General features: G+C 42.7%; 1 protein-coding gene across 1 annotated transcript in view; it reads left to right on the top strand.

Annotated features, from left to right (window-relative positions):
* The window catches only part of ARHGEF4 (Rho guanine nucleotide exchange factor 4), a 215,405-nt gene that overhangs the window by 84,908 nt on the left and 112,547 nt on the right, over nt 1-17,950 (top strand). The window contains exons 4-6 of the mRNA XM_027672528.1: nt 9,165-13,586; nt 16,226-16,282; nt 17,484-17,810. Of these exons, the coding sequence (XP_027528329.1) occupies nt 9,165-13,586; nt 16,226-16,282; nt 17,484-17,810 (4,806 nt within the window). The remainder of the gene's footprint in view (nt 1-9,164; nt 13,587-16,225; nt 16,283-17,483; nt 17,811-17,950) is intronic.

Here is a 17,950-nt window from a genome sequence, read left to right as displayed (position 1 = left end):
CACCATGGGGCAGACACTCTCACCATGTTTATCCAGCACTTAGCACTGTTAGGTCATGGGCCTTGTAGCATCTAGGAACTCAGCAGCAGGATGTGCCAGAGGAAGGGTGTTTGGTGTAATCATATTGCATCAGGGCTGATAAAAAGGAGCAGCATGACCACAGAAATATTAGTTCAAAAGCAAACAACGTAATGAAGAGGGAGCTGCAGTGGCTGAGTAAACTGAGGGCAATTTGTTATAATGTTTCCAGTGATGGCAGGACGAAGTGAAGGCAGGATTTTGTATCAGTCATTGTCTTGCATTTCCCAGGCTTCATATAAGCCCTTTCCTTCAAAGTCCTCTTTTAATTATAAGTTTGAATTATAACTCTGAAGACTGAAATTCTTGATTAAACAAAGAAAGCCTGGAGTTCTAGAAGTGGGCTGAGTATTTAGATTGAAAGATAAACAAACCATATATCTCATGACATTGAACTTCCAATTTCATTGTAGTCCCATACTTGAACACTGAATTGATGATAACTGAGGGAATATCAGTGGATGTCTTGTGGCTACATGTATGTGCACACATACACTTAGGCTTTCTTGGGCCACTGTTTGTCTTTAATGGAGGTTTGGGGGTTTTTTTCCAATAGCTTTCTTCTTTAGGGGAGTTTGCCCTATCTTTAAAATATTTACCATCTTTTATTCCTTTGATTCAGCATTCCTTCTGTAATTTCTTAATGGCACTCTGAAAAAAAAGAATTGCATTTCAAAAAGGTAAATATGTCTGCTCTAAAGTGTACTCACAAAAATGTGATTGCAACAGGGTTACAGTGGGAGGACACAGCACCACAGCACTCGCTGCCTGGTCTTCTAGAGCAGAAGCCTCCACTTCTTTCACCAGGAAGCCTAAAGGTTCCCCCTCAGCAAAGTGGTCAAACATGCCCTTAAACACCCTGGGGGGAAACTAACTGTGGGTGCTGTGTTTGTTCAGCAGAGAGTAGCAGGACAGAACGATCTTTTGAAGAGTACACAAACATCCACTGTTTGGAAGATGTCAGTACTTGAAGCTCCTGGGCTGCACAGCACCAGAGTTCAGCACGGGCCCTGAATTCAAAGGAGGATTCACAGAGTTTCTAGGCAGGACTTTTGGTCTGTGCACGGCTGAGTGTTGCTTCTACCAGGCAGCTTCAACCTCTCAAAGGTGCATCTGCCCTAGTGAAAGGTTAATGGTAACATTTACACAGAGGGAGATGTATGTTTGCCTCCGTGGCTCTGAGGCAGGAGCTTCCCTGTGGCCAAGTGAGCTGTATTTCCATTTCAGCTCAAAAATGCATTTTCACTGTGGCTTAGCCCCCCCTCTCATGGGAGCACCGATGTTACCTGCTCCATCTTTACACTGAATCTTCAACATGAACACAGTAACTTCTGATTATCTTTTTCTGGGGCATCCTGAGCTTTTTGCTGTTAATTAAATATAGAGGAAGAGTGTGAGGTAGGAGGAGTATTGACCTGGTATTATAAAGCAAGCAAAATATATCCCTGTTTTCATGGAAAGATAATCACCAATCTAACAATATAAGCCTTCCACGTGCTGAATGCAGAAGCACGGTGAAGCAACAAGCAATATATTGTCCTTTAGATTTGCCAGCAGAGGGAGTGTTGCAGTGCAGTGAATGCAAATCGTGTCAGAGAGCAGGGAAGCTGCTGGAGTCTGAATTTTAGCTGTTCACATTCCAAATTTTATTTGATGTATTATATTGTCATGTCGACAAAAAAAAAAGACGTTTTTATATTTCATAACAGTAACAGTGTTAATTATTGATACATTTCAAGGGTGAACTTACACAGTTAGTGTCTTTGCTAAAATGAAGGATTTCTTTTGGTACAAATCAGTTGTCATTTTGTGAGAATAAATCTACAAGTGTTTTCATAATAATTTTTTCTCATATTGCTGCTTTGATAAAAACGCATTTGTAAAACTTAATGGAAGAAATAAACCACAAATACAAGATACAGGGAGCCATGAACTTTTCAGTCTTGTGCAATCATCTTGTACAAATAACATTTTTTGCATATTTATCTTCTACTTAACACCATAAATCTTTATGCCTCCTCACTGCCTCTCCTCTTCATCTGCTGGCAGTCCTGTCTGGCTGGAGCTACAGCAGTGCTAAGGAATTTGATGGTGAGCCACTTGCCCTGCAGCACAGTGAGACATTGAACTGCAACTCGTGTTTGTTCAGAGGAGTGTGTGTTTCCCTGTGCAAACCGTGTCCGACCAGGGGCCTCCGTCACCTCTAGATGGCTCCCAGATCACACCCACTGGGATCCACCTTGGCCAACGCTTCTGCTGAGCTACGAGGGGCAGCAGGAATGTTAACGGCAAACGGGGAGATAATGTCTTTGGCTTCGGGCTATAAAAGTGTTTTATGTTGGAATTGGCTTGTTGGAAGGAATCGAAGAAGCTCTGTGGAGTGCAGTGGGCCCACTGCCTGTGCTATTTCTCGGCTCTTGCAGTCCTGTACTGATCAAGTGTCATGAGACAACATCACGGTGGAGGCCCAGATGACCTCTGGGGCAGGTTAATCAGGGCTGTGTTGTTGGAACACTGAGCAGAAGCAGAGCACTCAGGCTGGCAGGAGGGGGAGACGCACTGAGGTTTTGGCAGTTAGATGCTGTTGTGATGTTCAGATATTTCACTGATTCTGTGTGTTGTTTTGCCTTTGGCTCCAACCCCTTCTCCCTCCTGCCTTCACCTGGCACTACCACCAGGGATGGTAGCTGCCAGAGCCTTGTGCAATTGCTCACCTAGTCCTGCTGATCTGGGAGCTGTTTAACCGTTTAGAGGCTTTCTAGTGAAGGCACTAAATATTAATAGAGCAGGACACATATGAGTGGATGGCTGGCTGTTGGTTCCTCGTGCCAGTAATCATTAGTGTAGAGCAAGTTCTCACAAATCAACACAACTGGATTTGAGATATCTTTCAGCAAAAAGTAACTGCACCATTTGGGAACAATGAAAAATCCATCTTTTGTGGAAGAGGGAGATATGTTTTTTTAATGCCTTTATATATTAATGATTCTGTATATAAAAATGTTACCACTTAAGGATGGAGAGCCCTGCAAACAGTGCTGTTGCTGTGTATAGATGATTAACAAAACATCTGTGTCACCAAACGGCAGGAGGACTTTGTGCCAAAATTGCTTTTGGATGCATGTACATATCTGCATTGACTGAAGTAAGAACCTCCTGGGGAAGTTCTGCTTCACTCATCCATCTGTGAATTTTGTTTCCTCTTGTGCAGTTAAGATGCAAATGTTTGTGTCCTGCAGGAAAAGACTGAATATGTTTTGCAAGTTTTGCAAGTCATAATTCTGTGGCTATAAAGCACTCTCCTCACTACCTGCAGAGGGTTTCATTTATCTGTCTTTAGAATGCCTGTGGAATGCCATTTGTGCACAGAGCAGAATCACTGTGAGGGTTCAGAGCTGCTGCTGACAACAGCATCACTGCTTAGCAGTCCTCAGCAAGGCACAGTGCTGCATCTGCTCTTCTTCATGCTGCTGTGCTCTTTATAAGCATCTGAAGCACCTATAATATCCACTGAAATGACTGACAGTTCAGAAAACATGTTCTTCTGCTGATGGAGAAACCGAAGTTCTGTCTGAAGTTAATGTCTTAAAATCTACTTCTTCCTCATTAAGTGTAATAAGGTTTATTTTTACAAGCCAGTAGTAAATAAAGGCAATTTAACAAAAGGGTTGGGGTATCTGGATTTGATCAGGAAGATAATTTGAGGCCTTGGGGACCTCATGTGGCTACTTTTCATTATGTTTTCATTCTAGTTTCTAACCTGAATCTCTGCTGGGTTGTTTTTCCAGCCGCAGTCCATCAGTGCAGAGGGATTCTGGGTGGGTGGCAGCTACTGCTCTGCACCTTGCACTGTCGCCTCCTGTCTGAAGTCCTGTCCCACTGGGAGCTTTTTTGAGGGGTTGGTTGTGCCACCAGTCATTTAAGAGCTTTCACAAGCTTGTGCTTCTGTGTTATGGGAACCCTGAAAAACACAACTCTGGGCATGAGGGAGGGCTCTCCCAAAGAATTCTGTGTTTTCCCTTCTGAGAGTAAACCTTTATATGCAAATTCATTTGCCACACAAAGTTCCCTTGAGCTAGGCCTGTGTCTCTTTATTCCATGATAATCCAGACCCTGACTGGCATCTAATTTGCTTTAAGGATTTCAGGCTTTGCATTTATTTAAGCATGGAAAAGTGTAGGTAAGTTGAGACCATTAATTCTGAGTCTCTATCTTTTCCACAAATGTGTTTGAAGGGCTTTTTCTTTATGGCTCTGTGGTGATTGAGGTAGTGTGACTGGTTCCCTAGGATGGCAGCTGTGCTCCATCAGTGCCATGAACCACTTCTGAACCCTGTGACAGAAGTTCTTGTGAAGAGGAACACTTTTTGTGCTGTGTTTGCTTTAAATCCAAGAACAAAACTTAGTTCGTGAAAAGCCATTTCTGTGGCAGTTCTTCTGGAAAGGCTTGGTGGTCTTAGATCTTTCCAGGCATTTCCAACCTGACAACCATCCAAGTTTCTAGAAGTGACATTCCCTTGGGCAACCTCTGCCAGCCCAATTGGAGAGACCAAAACCTGGAGGCCAGATTCCTCTCTCTCTCTCCAAGGCTGTACCTCTATGAGCAGAGGTGTATCAAAGGCACAAAAGGATAAACTGGTATTTTGGATGCTCTTTCTGTCCTGTGACTGAACACACCTTTGGTTTTTCCTCTGTACCCTCAACTCAGGATATCCATAATGACAATAATGACAGTTCCACGACCAGCATTTTTCAAACCCATTTAGGCCACCTAAGACCCTACTTGGTTGTAGAAGAAAGCTCAGCTTTTCACAGCTCTCATTACACTGAGGGTGGATGAGTTTCGTGCTACCATGTTAGATTGCCTCAAGTATTTTCCATTTAGCTGTCATGAGAATTTCAGAATTTCATACCCAGTTACCCTCCGTGAGAAAGCAATGAGGAGCTTTAGAGACTCAGCAATTCCACTCAGCTTATTTTTAAAATATATAGGACACAAGTTAAACCAATACAAGTAACCCTAGATGACATTACAAATGGAGCCTGAAGCAGCTTTATTAACAAGCCTATATTGCCAGTGAAAGGGCCAGTTTTACCCACCAGCTTTGTCTATCTTTCTCTCTCCCCACTCTTTTTAACTAGCTGTATTAATGTTACCCTTCTCAAAGACAGAGATGGAGAGAGAGCATGTAAATAACACCACCCAGAGTACTGAAGTACTGAAGTAGGCACAGCCAAATCCTGAGTGCCCTGAGCTCACCTGTACCTGCATCAGCAGGAGTGCAGAGCACTCAGCACTCTGCAGGGTGAGACCCTTTGTAGGTGATGCCTGCCCTGGGAACTGCACATTTCCTTTACCTGCTGAGCAGGGCTGAGGCTCACTGAGCAGAGAGGATGGCTGGCTTGTTCTCACCTGAGTTTATGGGAACTGCATTTTAGTCTCATCACACTGCAAATCAAAGACACTGGCCTGTGCCTTTCGGTCAAACAAGATATGAAAAGAGAGTCATGAAATGTATATTGATAACAACTCAAGATTTTGATGTTATCAACACCACCTATGGAGAAAACAGTTGTCTGAATCCTTTGAAATATCAACTGAAAATGCTTTCATGTTGTCTTGAGTTCAGGGAAAAACTTTTCTGTGATGTTCCATGAGCTGGAAATGAGGTAGTAACTAAAGTCAGGCACAAGTTAGTGGGAAAGCAAGTCAGGCCTGCTTAGGGAACTTGCATTCAAAGTAAAAGCAAAAACCATATAAATGGTCAGATTCTTTTTTGTGGTTGTGAGATTTAAGGATAAAATCCTTAATTAAAAGACTAGTTGAAGTAAAACAATTGTCTGTTTAACATATCCTACTAGTTGTTAGGCAGAGAAAATTAGGGAGATACAATATGAAACTCACAATTGTCACAATATAATATTGTGTGAGAAAATTATTCAAATACCAAATCTGATTTAGAGAAAAAAATGATACATGACTTCTCCACCAAATTAGAAGTGTTCACAAGACAGGAGCACTGAGCCTGTGGGAGCAAATGTCACATATGAGGGTAACTTGGATGGAAGGTGTCTTATGTTATGGAGATAGGGATCTTCACACAACAGAGTTACAAGTCTCATTTTTCTGGTGACTTTAGATTGACATGATAATACCTGGCTGCATGCAACGATAACAGGACAGATCAGTAACTTCAGCTTCATCCTATTTTCTTAGCACATTTCAGAGGTGGTGAAAGAGATGAAAGAGAACAGCAGGCAGGGGCAGCTTTGCTGTTATTTGTCTATTGTCTGTGAAGTGCAAAAGCCTTACTTTGGTAGTTGTTTCTCATATTTATTTCAGGCCCTTTCTTCCAACTGTTTATCTGCTCTGAGATTGAGGAGATGTATAAGCACACAACTCTGGCCATGGATGCTGAGGGTTTTCTCAAGAACTCTTCCCAGGAAAAAGCTGTCATATGTGTTTTGAAATTCTCAGTGTAATCTTATGGAAATTAAAGGCATGGGAACTGTTGTCTAATGAGCAGCCTAGTTGAGAATCACTGCCACACATCTGCTCAGTTCCTGAGCCTGTGATTGCCTGTGTTGGGATCACAGGGCTACATCAGAGCCCATTGTAAACTTTCCCCTTATGCTCTGAGTCCTTAACCCCCCAGTCAAACATCATGAGAAGTAGTTGCAGAAACCCTAACAAAACACACACTACAGGTTGGGAGAAAATAAAACCACATATGACAGAGCACATGGTCAGAGCAAAGGCCTGGCCTCCTGGAGATGCTGAGAAGCCAAAGACCTGTGGAAGAAGGTACAAATGGCACCATCTGCACATTGTTTGCCCTGTTAGGATTTCTTCCCTAGTCACCAGGGGAAGTTCAGTGAGCTCATGAATGTCAAGTTTACTAGAGGTCAGCTCTAGGCCTCCCCTGTCTCTTAGGCAGAGGACTTCCCTAGACTTGGTGGGAACTGAAGCTTCCACATCCTCTCCCTCCTCAGGGGGACTCCATCCCAGGGCACAGTTGGCAGAGGTGGCCCCAGGCTGATCCTGGCAGTGACTCTTCCCTTCAGCAGCACTGGGGCACATGTTCAGTCTTGGGCCTGGTCCAGGAGTGCTGGTTGACACTGATTGGTGCCCTTCCTACCTAGAAGTTGTTTCCTCATTTCCCACAAGTTATGGAGGCAGTTGTGGGGCCTCTGCTTTTGCTTTAAATGTATAATTTTGTGTAATATCCATTAAAAACAAATAATGAATTTGGGAGGGGTTACAGTATGAATATCTTGACACGACTGTGTTTGGAATGATAGACGGGCTGTAAGGGATTTCTGCCCCAATTTTTTTTGTAATTTAATTCATAATCATCCTTGAGAACAGTCAGTCATCTTCATTACTTTGTTCCTCCTTGCCTGAACAGTTTTTATCTCAGTTTATGGCCATCTGTAAATCTGTGTTCAGAACAGTGTTGCAGAGGCAGTGCTGTCACTGTGAGCAGCTGCTGCCGCAGTCACTGCTGTGAGAGCCAACGCTCACACTCTGTGCTGTGCTGTCACCATGTGAAATGCTGCTCTGTGCTGGGCATTTCTGTCCTGGTGATAGTGGGATTTCACATTATTAAAGGAACTCAATTACATGTATCACTGATTGCACACGGTAATGGACATATTGCTCTGCTGGTTATGTGACTCATGTGCCACTATAGTGCAATTTGGTCAGGTTTAATGGTGTGAAAGTGATTTTTGGACTTGGTTTAAAGCCCTAAATTCTCCCTCTTCCCTCCTCCATTCAATTTGTATTTTCCTTCTTCTGTCAAGAGAAAATACCAGTCTTCTTACTGAGATCCTATTTGGAAATAACTCTTGTGCCTTCCCTTTTCCAATTTACCCTCTATGTTTTGGTGTCTAGAATCAGAAACTCTGTGACATATCCTTTGATGTGATTTTGAATTTGGCTTCCCATATGAGAACTCACACTTCCTCTGTGACAAAGCACCCTGATGTGCAACTCAGGCTGAAGGATCTTGTGTTCTAATTTGATGGCTGCCATTCACTTGTGGTGGTTTTTGGTTTGTTTGTTATTTAGAAAAGTCTTTCATTGTTTATTATCTCATTTTTCAGATTTTAAAATGTGCCAGTGATTGTTGTGAGGACTGTTACCAAAACCTGGTTAAAGAAGCATCCAGAGTTAGGGTTAAAGGCTGCCATTTATACTTATGTGGCATCTCATTCCAGATATTAATGGACTGAAGCTGGAATCAGCTAAATATCTTTGTTGGGTACATTTGTAGAACTTCTGACAATAGCTGAACCCGAAGCTGACAGACAGCAAGTACTATTTTTACCTCCTGAAAGCTTGCTTTGATTTCATTATCTGCTTCAGTCCTAAGAAATATCCAGACAACTTTCTGTTGGTTGAAGAAAAGAAGACTGAGGCTCTCCCAGGGTAGCTCTCTGGGACAAAGACATTTCCTAATATTGACAGTTTGATCTTTCTGCTCTGAGCCACTGATTTGGATGTGCTCTGATAACTGATACATTTAATGCTCCTGGTACAAACCTTTGGGAAAATGAGATCTAAGGCTTCTTTCACCTTTGGGTCAGGCTTTGGTATGGGTAATATCTGGTTACTCAACTGCAGTTATTCTGCATATTTTTATGCCAGATTTCTCTAATGCAGACACTTACAATGACTTCTCAGGTTTTCCACATAAACTTCCTCCTTGGATCTGAAGATGGGTTCATTAGAGTTTTTAGATCTACTGTCAAGGGATGATTTTCATTTGATGTGTTTGAATGTGAAATGTGTTTTGGTAATGGGCTATGAAAGATATGGCCAAAAGTAAAATTTTGGCTTCTGTATAATTGCATATGAAATAAAAAAAGATTATTTAAGAACCATTAAAGGAAAAGAAAAGTAAGGAATAGAAAGACCAAGACCTCAGGATCATCAATGAGTAAAACATCAAGTATAACTTTCAAAGACATCAATGTGTATTAAATTAATTGTGTTCCGAAGTCCCTTTTCTAATAATAATTCATGTTACCCTGCTGCTGTGGGAAATCATTGCTAAAGCATTCCTTTCTGTTTATTCACAGACCCCAGAGCCAGCTGAAAACTACATCAGTGAAGGGGAGTTTGAGGACGATCTGAGTACTTCTACCCCAAGCACAACAGAGCTGGAGGTACGTGGATCCAGCCAAGAAACAGATGAAGATTATTTTGAGACCGTGTCACATCAGAGTGGATCTTTGTCAGATGTAAAAACTGAGCCTTATGAGAGTGCATCAGATACAGAATCTCTTTCTAGTGACATAGCTGGGAACGCTTACTTGGATTCAAACTGCCTGTTCACTGAAAAAAAAACCCTGGGCTGTAATTTTCCCAAAGAAAGGGCAGAAACAACCTTCCGTGGACTGAAGTGCTCCAGGCAGCCAGAATTCACTCGGCACATACAGTTCGGATTGTCCTACAAAATAAAAGCAGCACCAAGCAAGGCTGAATTTTGTGTACAGTCTGCAAGGGCAGAAGGTGAAGAACTGGGTGATGAAGAACAAACATTCTCTAGTGATATTTCTATCACAGAGAACCAAATCCATGAAGAGGACATTGTATCACAGGCAAAGAGAAGTTCTGTGGCAGCATTGCAAAATAAAGCAGAGTTAGAAAGCTTTAAAGTGCAATCCTGTACCAACTCAGTACCTACAGAAGATGATGTTACAAGACAGAGGGAACATCCTGCAGTATTAAGCATTGATTGTTTCAAAGCAAACTCAGAAAATTGTTTGATTTTTCCTGAGGTACAGCAATTTTCCTTCCAGTCAGATGCAGTGTCGAGCTGTAGTTTGCCTAATCTTCATTTTGAAACAAATGGACCTAACTGTAAAAGTTACACTGAGACATCTGACTATAAGTGTGAATTAGATTCTATGTCCAGTATAAAATGCAGCAGGAGGAATTCAGCTGACAGTGAGGAAACTACAGGCAAAAGGATAAAACATGGACGTTCAGAGACCATGTTGACATCAGATTCACTCTTTCACCAGAGTTGCTTCAAACCAAAATCTCGGCCACCACACACAAGGTCAGAGATTACAGAAAGTAAAACATGGCACAGTGTACCTGAAAACATCAGTGCTCAAAGCCAGACAGAATATGTGGGGAGCTGTATTCACCTTACAAACAAATTCAGATGGTCATGTTCCAGAATACATCTTCAAGGGTTGGATTTTGAATGCACTTGGAAAAACTTAGGAAGGGTACCTGTAAGCCCTGAGTCAGCAATAAAAATAGAGGGCCAGTTTGGCATAAAAAGATCTCTTCTTGATACTGACACAAACTCAAAGGAGTGCCAGGTTTCTCAACCAGCAGGCTCTCCCCAGTGCATTGATTATTATTTGCACTCTAAATCAGAGACATGTGGCCTGAGCCCAGAGCCAGTTGGTACCTGTGCTGACAGCTTAACACAGGGTGATGCTTGTGACTGCAGCCCCAAACAAAAGCAGACTTCCTCTGCCCTGGACTGTGAGCCAGTGACCATAAACGCTGAAGAACTCATAAAAAGTGATGAGTACAAAGCTGAAAGAGCTCTGGGAGCAGGCAGATTCCCCTGTGATACTGATGTTGAATTGGGCACTGGTGGCACTGAGAACCTTGCAGCTTCTCATGTAGGTTTTCCTGCTGTTGTGGAAAACAGAGATTGGGATTGTTCTGTAATCTGTGTTTCCAATAGTGGAATAGACCAAAAACGTTTGAAGGAGAATGGCCTTGAATCAGAACTGTCAGGTATGGCGATTGTGGCAGGAGAAAGATGGGCAGATCATTCTTCTAATCTTGACTTTGGTTGGAAATTCCTGGAAACCACAGTACAACCAGGTGGCAGTGACACTGGGACAGAGCATGAAGAGCCAGTGAAGCAAAATACAAGTTGCAAAACTGGTGCCTTAAGGAGTAACTCTGAGCTAGTAACAAATGAACATCCTACTCATAAAGGAAAGGATGAAGACAGTGACAGTGCCTTTGCTGTTGAAAGGACGCCCAGATCAGATTATATAAGCCAGAGGAGGGATGTAATGAGGGTTCCAGAGTTAAAGCCTGCACTAATTGTAGTCTCTGTAGAGCAGAAAGGATTGCAGTCCAAGACACCGAATGATGACCTTCCTACTAAAGTGGTAACCAAGAGATTGAGAAATGTAGTGAGGAGGGATTTGATGTCTCTTCGTACTGTGAACAAAGTTCATGATGAGCCAGAGAGAGTTCTTGGTGAAAACTGTATCCGTAAAGAACAAATTCTGGCCACCCATCCCATTCCTGGCAGTGTAGAGGTACTCCCTGATAGGGATACAGCTGAAGTAAAACCAGAAGTTTCAGAAGAGAAAAGAGAAAAAAACGATGCAGTTTCTTCCTTAGGGTTCACCTGTAGTAATCCCACAGTAACAAGTGAGGAAGTGGAATTGAGGAGTGTTACTGTACCACTGAGCAATGATACACTTAGTGCAGAAAGTCAGACAGATCCCTGTGAAGAAGTGCTCATAAAATCACACAGTGCAGGTGGTGTGAAGGTCTCTGAGGAAGAGCCCTGCAGAACACAGACTGCTTTTGAATTAGAACAGTTCAGAAAGTCAGGCTTCAGAAAGCCTGGAACAAGAGATGACCAAGTGTCTAAGGAAGAGGAATTCAAAGCACATCAAGGCAGAGAGGAAGGCTTATATATAATTAGTGCAGTTACCCTGGAAACGAGCAGCAGTGTAAACAGTTTGTGTCCGGGAGATGGTGCTGATGACCTCCAAGGGCCCAGCATTGTCTCTGAACAAGGAGTAGGCAGGCAAGGAAATGAAGGCTGTAATGGCTCAAAGGAAGAAATAGGTATTTGTGAAGGACTTTCTCCTAGGGAAGGAAGGCAGGGCTCTGCTGCAGAAGACACTGCTAACCCCAGCAAAGACAGTGCACTCAGTCTAGATGTGTCTGATGTCTTTGATGAGTCCGTGAACAGGGAGATCCATAACACTTGCATGCTGGGCCTGGATAATATAAGTACCTGCAGCACCAACAGCGAGGAAATGGATGACAATTTATCCCACATCCTGGGAAGTAACAGCAGTCTCTATAAAGCGGTGCAGAAGCCAACAAAGAATGATAATAGTGGGAAAGCTTCCAGGTTTTTAGTATTCTCAAAAATGACATCTTTCAGGAAAACTAAGCCTGCCACAGCAGAAAATCAGGGAAACAGCAGTTTCTTTGGCAGCAAGGCAAAGATAGAAGAGCTGGAAGCTGGGAAAGATGATGAAGACACTGCAAGTTTACTGTCTTTGAAAAGCTGTCCATCTGGTTTAGTCTTCCACAGGAAGGAAAGTTACACCTCTGAGTACTCTGATGATGATGATTTATTCTATGAGAGACCTCCAGGATTATTCAACAGATTGAGCCTGAGGAAGGCCTCTGGCTCTGGTCGGATACTGATGGAAGACACAGATATGAATTCAACTTCTCCCTGTTTGGGACCTGTCAAATATGCAGATCGACACGTTTCAGGTTCATCTGAAAACAATGACGGTGAACTTGTGGAGCACTCTGGGATTAGAAAATCATTCCCTGAAAATGAATACAAAAGGAACAAAACCCCTGAGGGCAAGAAGTTCAAGACAAGGTTGGCCTTGGCACACAAATCCCTCTCAAGCTTATTTGAGTCGAGATCTACAGAAAAGGAAAACACCGAGCAAAGTTCGAGAGTATCACTGAAAAATGAAAAGGAGAAAGCCAAACTTCGCCAGAGCACCTGGAAAGCTTTTCTAAAAAGCAAAGAGGCAGATGGACTAAAAAGGCCTGTCTTAGCAAGTTTATCACCGACACAGGAGGGTCTGAGTGCAACTGGTGGCCACGTGATGAGAACATCAGTAGAACGACAGGGTAGTTCCAATGGACACACTTTTTTTAAAACAGAAGCAGATAATGGCTCCAACTATTTTGACAGCTCTGTGGAACCTGTTGATGTCTCTTCACCTGCAGGTATGTGGAGAAGACGAGTACAGTCCCATGACTTGGGCATTAAATACTCACAGAGTTCCGACTGTGATGAGCAGCAGGAGGTTCTCAGCAACAGTTTAAATACTTCCCTAGAGGAATACTGGATGAAATCTCCATTTAGCCCCACTGACTTGCAGTTGGCATTTAGTCAGTCAAGTCCATCATGTCCCCACCACTCAAATTCCGATGGTAAAGACATGCCTTGTAGGCCCATGAGTCCTAAACCGCAGAGTCCACGATCCACTTCTCACCACAGGACCTTCCGTTACCCTGGAAGAGTATGTGCCACTTCCATGATTTCTCTTGGGAACAGCTCTGGAGTTGAAAGCAATTTGGAGGCTCCTGAGAGACCAAAGACATTGAAACCCAGAGGTAGTCTCTTACTTTCTGTGCACTCATTGGACGCCGAATACCAGAGGGATGACAGTGGCATAAGCAGCCAATCCCAGATCAGCTTAAATACAGCTTCTTCCATTAGTGACATGCTCCAAGATGAGGTGAGTTGTTGTCTGGGAATGATCAGAGGGTGGTGTGGTTTGCAGTCTTTTGTTTTAATATGGCTTAGGAATTCCAGTGAAACTCCTGAATGGCTCAATGAACACATTGGTTAGACGGGCACATTAATATTCCTCTTGGTCTGAGACAGGTAGCACTACTCATCCTTTCTGTTTCTGTCCAAGCCTATATGAATTGATACACTCTTTAAGGGAGGATTTACCACAAAAATCTAAAATGGAGTAATCACAACAGCTTTAACACATAACACATCTCAGACAGATTATACAGACACCACCCTATGTTCAACTTCATTTTTTTTGCTGGGTAAAAGGGGGTAACCTCTTAAGGCAGAATTGAGCCTTGTAACTAGTATATAGTAAATGAGTTTCTCAACATGAAAGGTAACATAGAAATCAATTCTCATTGCTAGCAGTCACTTTTTAAGAAATAAAATCATTTTCTTTAGACAATAAGTAGCTGTCTTTCAAAGTACCATGAGTCTTTTGCAGTCACCCTAACTACCCTTTGGTTGCTGATAGAGTTCCTTTTCTGCCTTTTCTACAGCAAACAGGAAAAAACCCCCATGGACTCAGGGTCTCCTTTTCATATTGTATTGTTTTCTAATCCAGGTAACACATGAAATCCTTGGCATAGGCTGGATCTCGCAGAACAGATTGTATCTTCAGTAGGGATCCCTTGGTTGGCTGGAGCCTTCAAAAGCAGATACTTCCTCTGTTGGTAGCTTTTTAATCTCAGAGAGGATTTCCCACGTTGTAAAGTGGCTGGGAGCTTAGGAATCTCTTTCAGTGGCTAAGCACAACCCCCAGAGTGACTGAGACTGAGCTGTCATTGAGATCCCAGGACATGCCTTGATCATGCTACTTTTGCTACTTTTTCAGTTTTGTTGCTGATGAGTTTTGTCATTAAGAAATGGGAGAATAATTTTGTTGAGCAGATTGTCAAAAGTGGCACTTGAGAGAGGGTATGAGCTCCTGCATACCCTGAGCAGACAATTTCCAGAGCGTTCACTAATCTAGAACTGCTTCATCTATTCTACAGCTGAGGGCTGCTTGTGTTCTACTCAAATGAGCCCTCACACAGCTTTTGCTGCTGTTGCCTTTTGTCTCTCACATCCCAATATACACAAAAGTTTTGATACCCTCCAAAATTATCTTAGCCTACCCGTTTCTCCCTACTTTTTTCATAGAAGCTCCCTATTTTTTGTATAGACACAAACAACCAAATGGTTGGTAGGAGCATAATCAACTAATGGCACCACCAGATAGACCAAACCATGGCTTTGCCTAATCGAGTCTTGAAAACCTCCACTGCTGATGATTTCAACACCTTTCTGGGAAACATGTTCCTGGAGAATTTTTTGTTCCTAGTGCCCAAGCAGAACTTTCCAAGCTACAGTTTCTGGCCACTGTCTTGTGTCATTGTCTAGCATAACTGAGAGGAGTTTGATCCCTCATCCATGTAAATATAAAGTTGTTGGTGACTGCCCTTATATTGCCTCCAGTGCCCTCTTATGAGCTTAAATAAACTCAGTTGCCCCAACCTCTCTGCACATATTCCCAGTGAAAGTGTTTTGGTTGACTGGCTTGGGGTTTTTAGCTGATCCAAAGAAGTGTGGGAGTGGCAGTTGGAGATGTGAGGGCTGTAGTACCAGAAATGCTGGTGGAAAATGGGGAAGAGAATTTACTTTATTCCCCTCTGTGCTCAGCTTTACTTGAAACTCTTTTGTTTTCGTGGGCATCAGCTTAACCTACAAACCTAATAGAGGACACCACATTCCAGACAAGACACTGCAGTGTTACACCAGCCTGGGGAAAAGCAAGAGACTTGGACTATATATGCTGTCAACAGATGAAGCCTCTCAGAGGGTGAATAAAATCACTGACCCGTAAATAATAGCTCAAAAGAACATCTAGAAAGGAGTGGAAAGATGTGGCATGTGTAAAGCCTTGAACAGGCAAGCCCACATCCTATAATGTAACCATTAGAAGCAAATAAATAATTACGTAAATTGATTGCTAGATTAAATTATTCAAAGAAAATCATAAAAAATTGAAATGGTATCTAAGCTATATAAAAACAGTTTAATTTTCCTGATTCTTCTGGAGGCTGCAAAATATGATATCTGAAATAGGGCAAATGTAACCGGAGCCTAGAAGTTAATGTAAATGTCCCAGCTTTCAAAACACACCATCTAATCTAGTAAAGCAGATAGGGCTTTATTTATTTCTATTTTCATGAAATGAAGTAGAACTGCACCCTGGATTTTGTAACTGAAGTTGTTTTTTTTTCAGAAATCCCTGAAAATACAACAGAGACATTGGGCAAAGTATATTTACGGTGTTAAGTCTTCCCAGCACAATTATCCTCTATGCACTAAGCATGGCCTTCCCAATGTATGTTGCTTAGTAAAGAGATCATAAAATTAAGTTTATCAGTGGATTTGAAGAAAATTCCTTTTCTGTTCCACATAGAAAAGACATTATTGCAAAACAAATGCACAGTTGTGAAGTTCTTGAGTTCACTTCCCAACGTGCCCTCCAGAACGGGGATTTGTACATATTCCCCAAGCCCCCGGCCAGGTGTTTTTTCCAGTGGTGTGGCTTTATCTGTGTTACAGTGCTGTGCCAAACTGCACTGCATCAGCCTGTCCTGGACACCTCTGGCTGCCACCCTGGTAAGTAACTCTTCTTAGCCTGGTGGGGCACAGAGCAGCCCCTCTCTGAGTACCTGCTAGTGGTTAACATTCTCAACATTCTCCAGGTTACCTCCAGGACAAAGATTTTATGCAGAAAACAGCAAGACAGAACAATTACCAGTTTTCCTATCTATCAGGGCCTTTGTTACATGTTAAATTAATCTGTTTGTGGCATGATTTTACCTACATAATTGTGTTATTCAGCAGGCAAGAGCAAACTGTCCTAAAATGTCCCATCTTTGGAATTTGCATGTTCTCCTCGCTCCTCTCCAGTATGATGGCATTAGGCACAGAACACCAGCAGGAAACACTTTCCTTTTTCACAGCATCTACTGTTTCTAGACTGTGGCATCTCTTACCAGGGGCAAGAAGAACTGACCTGGAATTGTTGGTTAGTTGAGAATAGATAGGAAGTGCCTGGAGTTTGGTTTTATTGGAGTTCTTCAAAGGAACTGTGGGAAACTGGACAGATACAACTGTCAGGATAGAGCATTTTTTTGTCATGAAAAGAGACCCCTGAGATCATTCATTCCCCGGTGTTGGTATCTCCCACCTTAAATATTATCGATTCTAACACTGATGCTACCTGGAATAGTGGTTGGTTGCCTCAGGGCACACTTGATTTCCAGCTGTTCTAGTGTAAAAGCTGTAATTTTGTGCAACCACTCAATGAGAATGAAAGGCAAAGCTGTTCAATTCTTTACTCTCGGCCCAGCATCAAGCAAATAAAATGGATAGTGTAAAGAGCACATCAGGAAACACAGGGCTTGATATATCAGACCTGCAGGCATCTAGGAAGCCTTTTCACATTGTATAACTGAAGTACAGTCGGAAAAGCAGAGACAGACAGGAGGTCATTTTCCTATTTTCAGAGATACTGTCTGTCTTTGTAAATAATATTATACAGACAGAGTGACCTAAATCCTAGTAGTAATGTTATTGTAATATACCATCTAGAATGAGAGTGAAAAGGGCCCTGCCCTGTGCAGAGGGAGTACGTATTGCACTCTCAAAGGATCACAGAGCTACTCCTTCAGGGTGGAGTCCTCCTTAGTGTTTTCTTCTGAGTAGTTCTGGAGCTGGACAACTGTGCTTTGCCATCTTCTGTTCAAACTGACTTGAAGCAAACAACATTTCCATCGAACAAACCCTATGTTTTCACCTGCTGTTTGTAAAACAGGAGTCTAGACAGCAATGTCAAACGGCACCTGAAAAGAGGCCAAATAAGAAATGGGTTCCCCATCGCAAAAGGAGGCCCCCCCGGGTCCCATCATCCCCTCGCCCTGGCTCCACCCTGGAGAGCAAAGCCTGGAGGCTTTCCTTCCTTGCTCCAGATGAAAAAGCCAAGGAGATTCCAGAGAGGAGGAGGAAGAGACCTAAACCCCTCTATAAGTGCTTCAGCTTCGATGATGTTTGGATGGAGAGGAACCAAAAAAGGAAGCTAGAGAAGGAGACACAGCCAGAGAGAGGGGCTCAATTGCAGCATCTCCCAGGGGACCCGTTAAAAGTAAGGAGCCGTACACCGTCCTCCTCATCCTCTGGCACTGTCTTCCTCTCTGCTCCAGCTGCTTCTCTCTGCTGTCATCATGTTCCTGACCTTGAACTTTGTCTGGTGCCACTTCTGTCAGCTTTTCTGTGGGCCCGGTA

The sequence above is a fragment of the Neopelma chrysocephalum genome, unplaced genomic scaffold (assembly GCF_003984885.1).
Source record: "Neopelma chrysocephalum unplaced genomic scaffold, ASM398488v2 Primary Assembly neopelma1_97401, whole genome shotgun sequence".
Taxonomy (NCBI): domain Eukaryota; kingdom Metazoa; phylum Chordata; class Aves; order Passeriformes; family Pipridae; genus Neopelma; species Neopelma chrysocephalum.
Note: the sequence above shows the minus strand (reverse complement) of the source record. Positions and strands in the feature narration are given on the sequence as shown.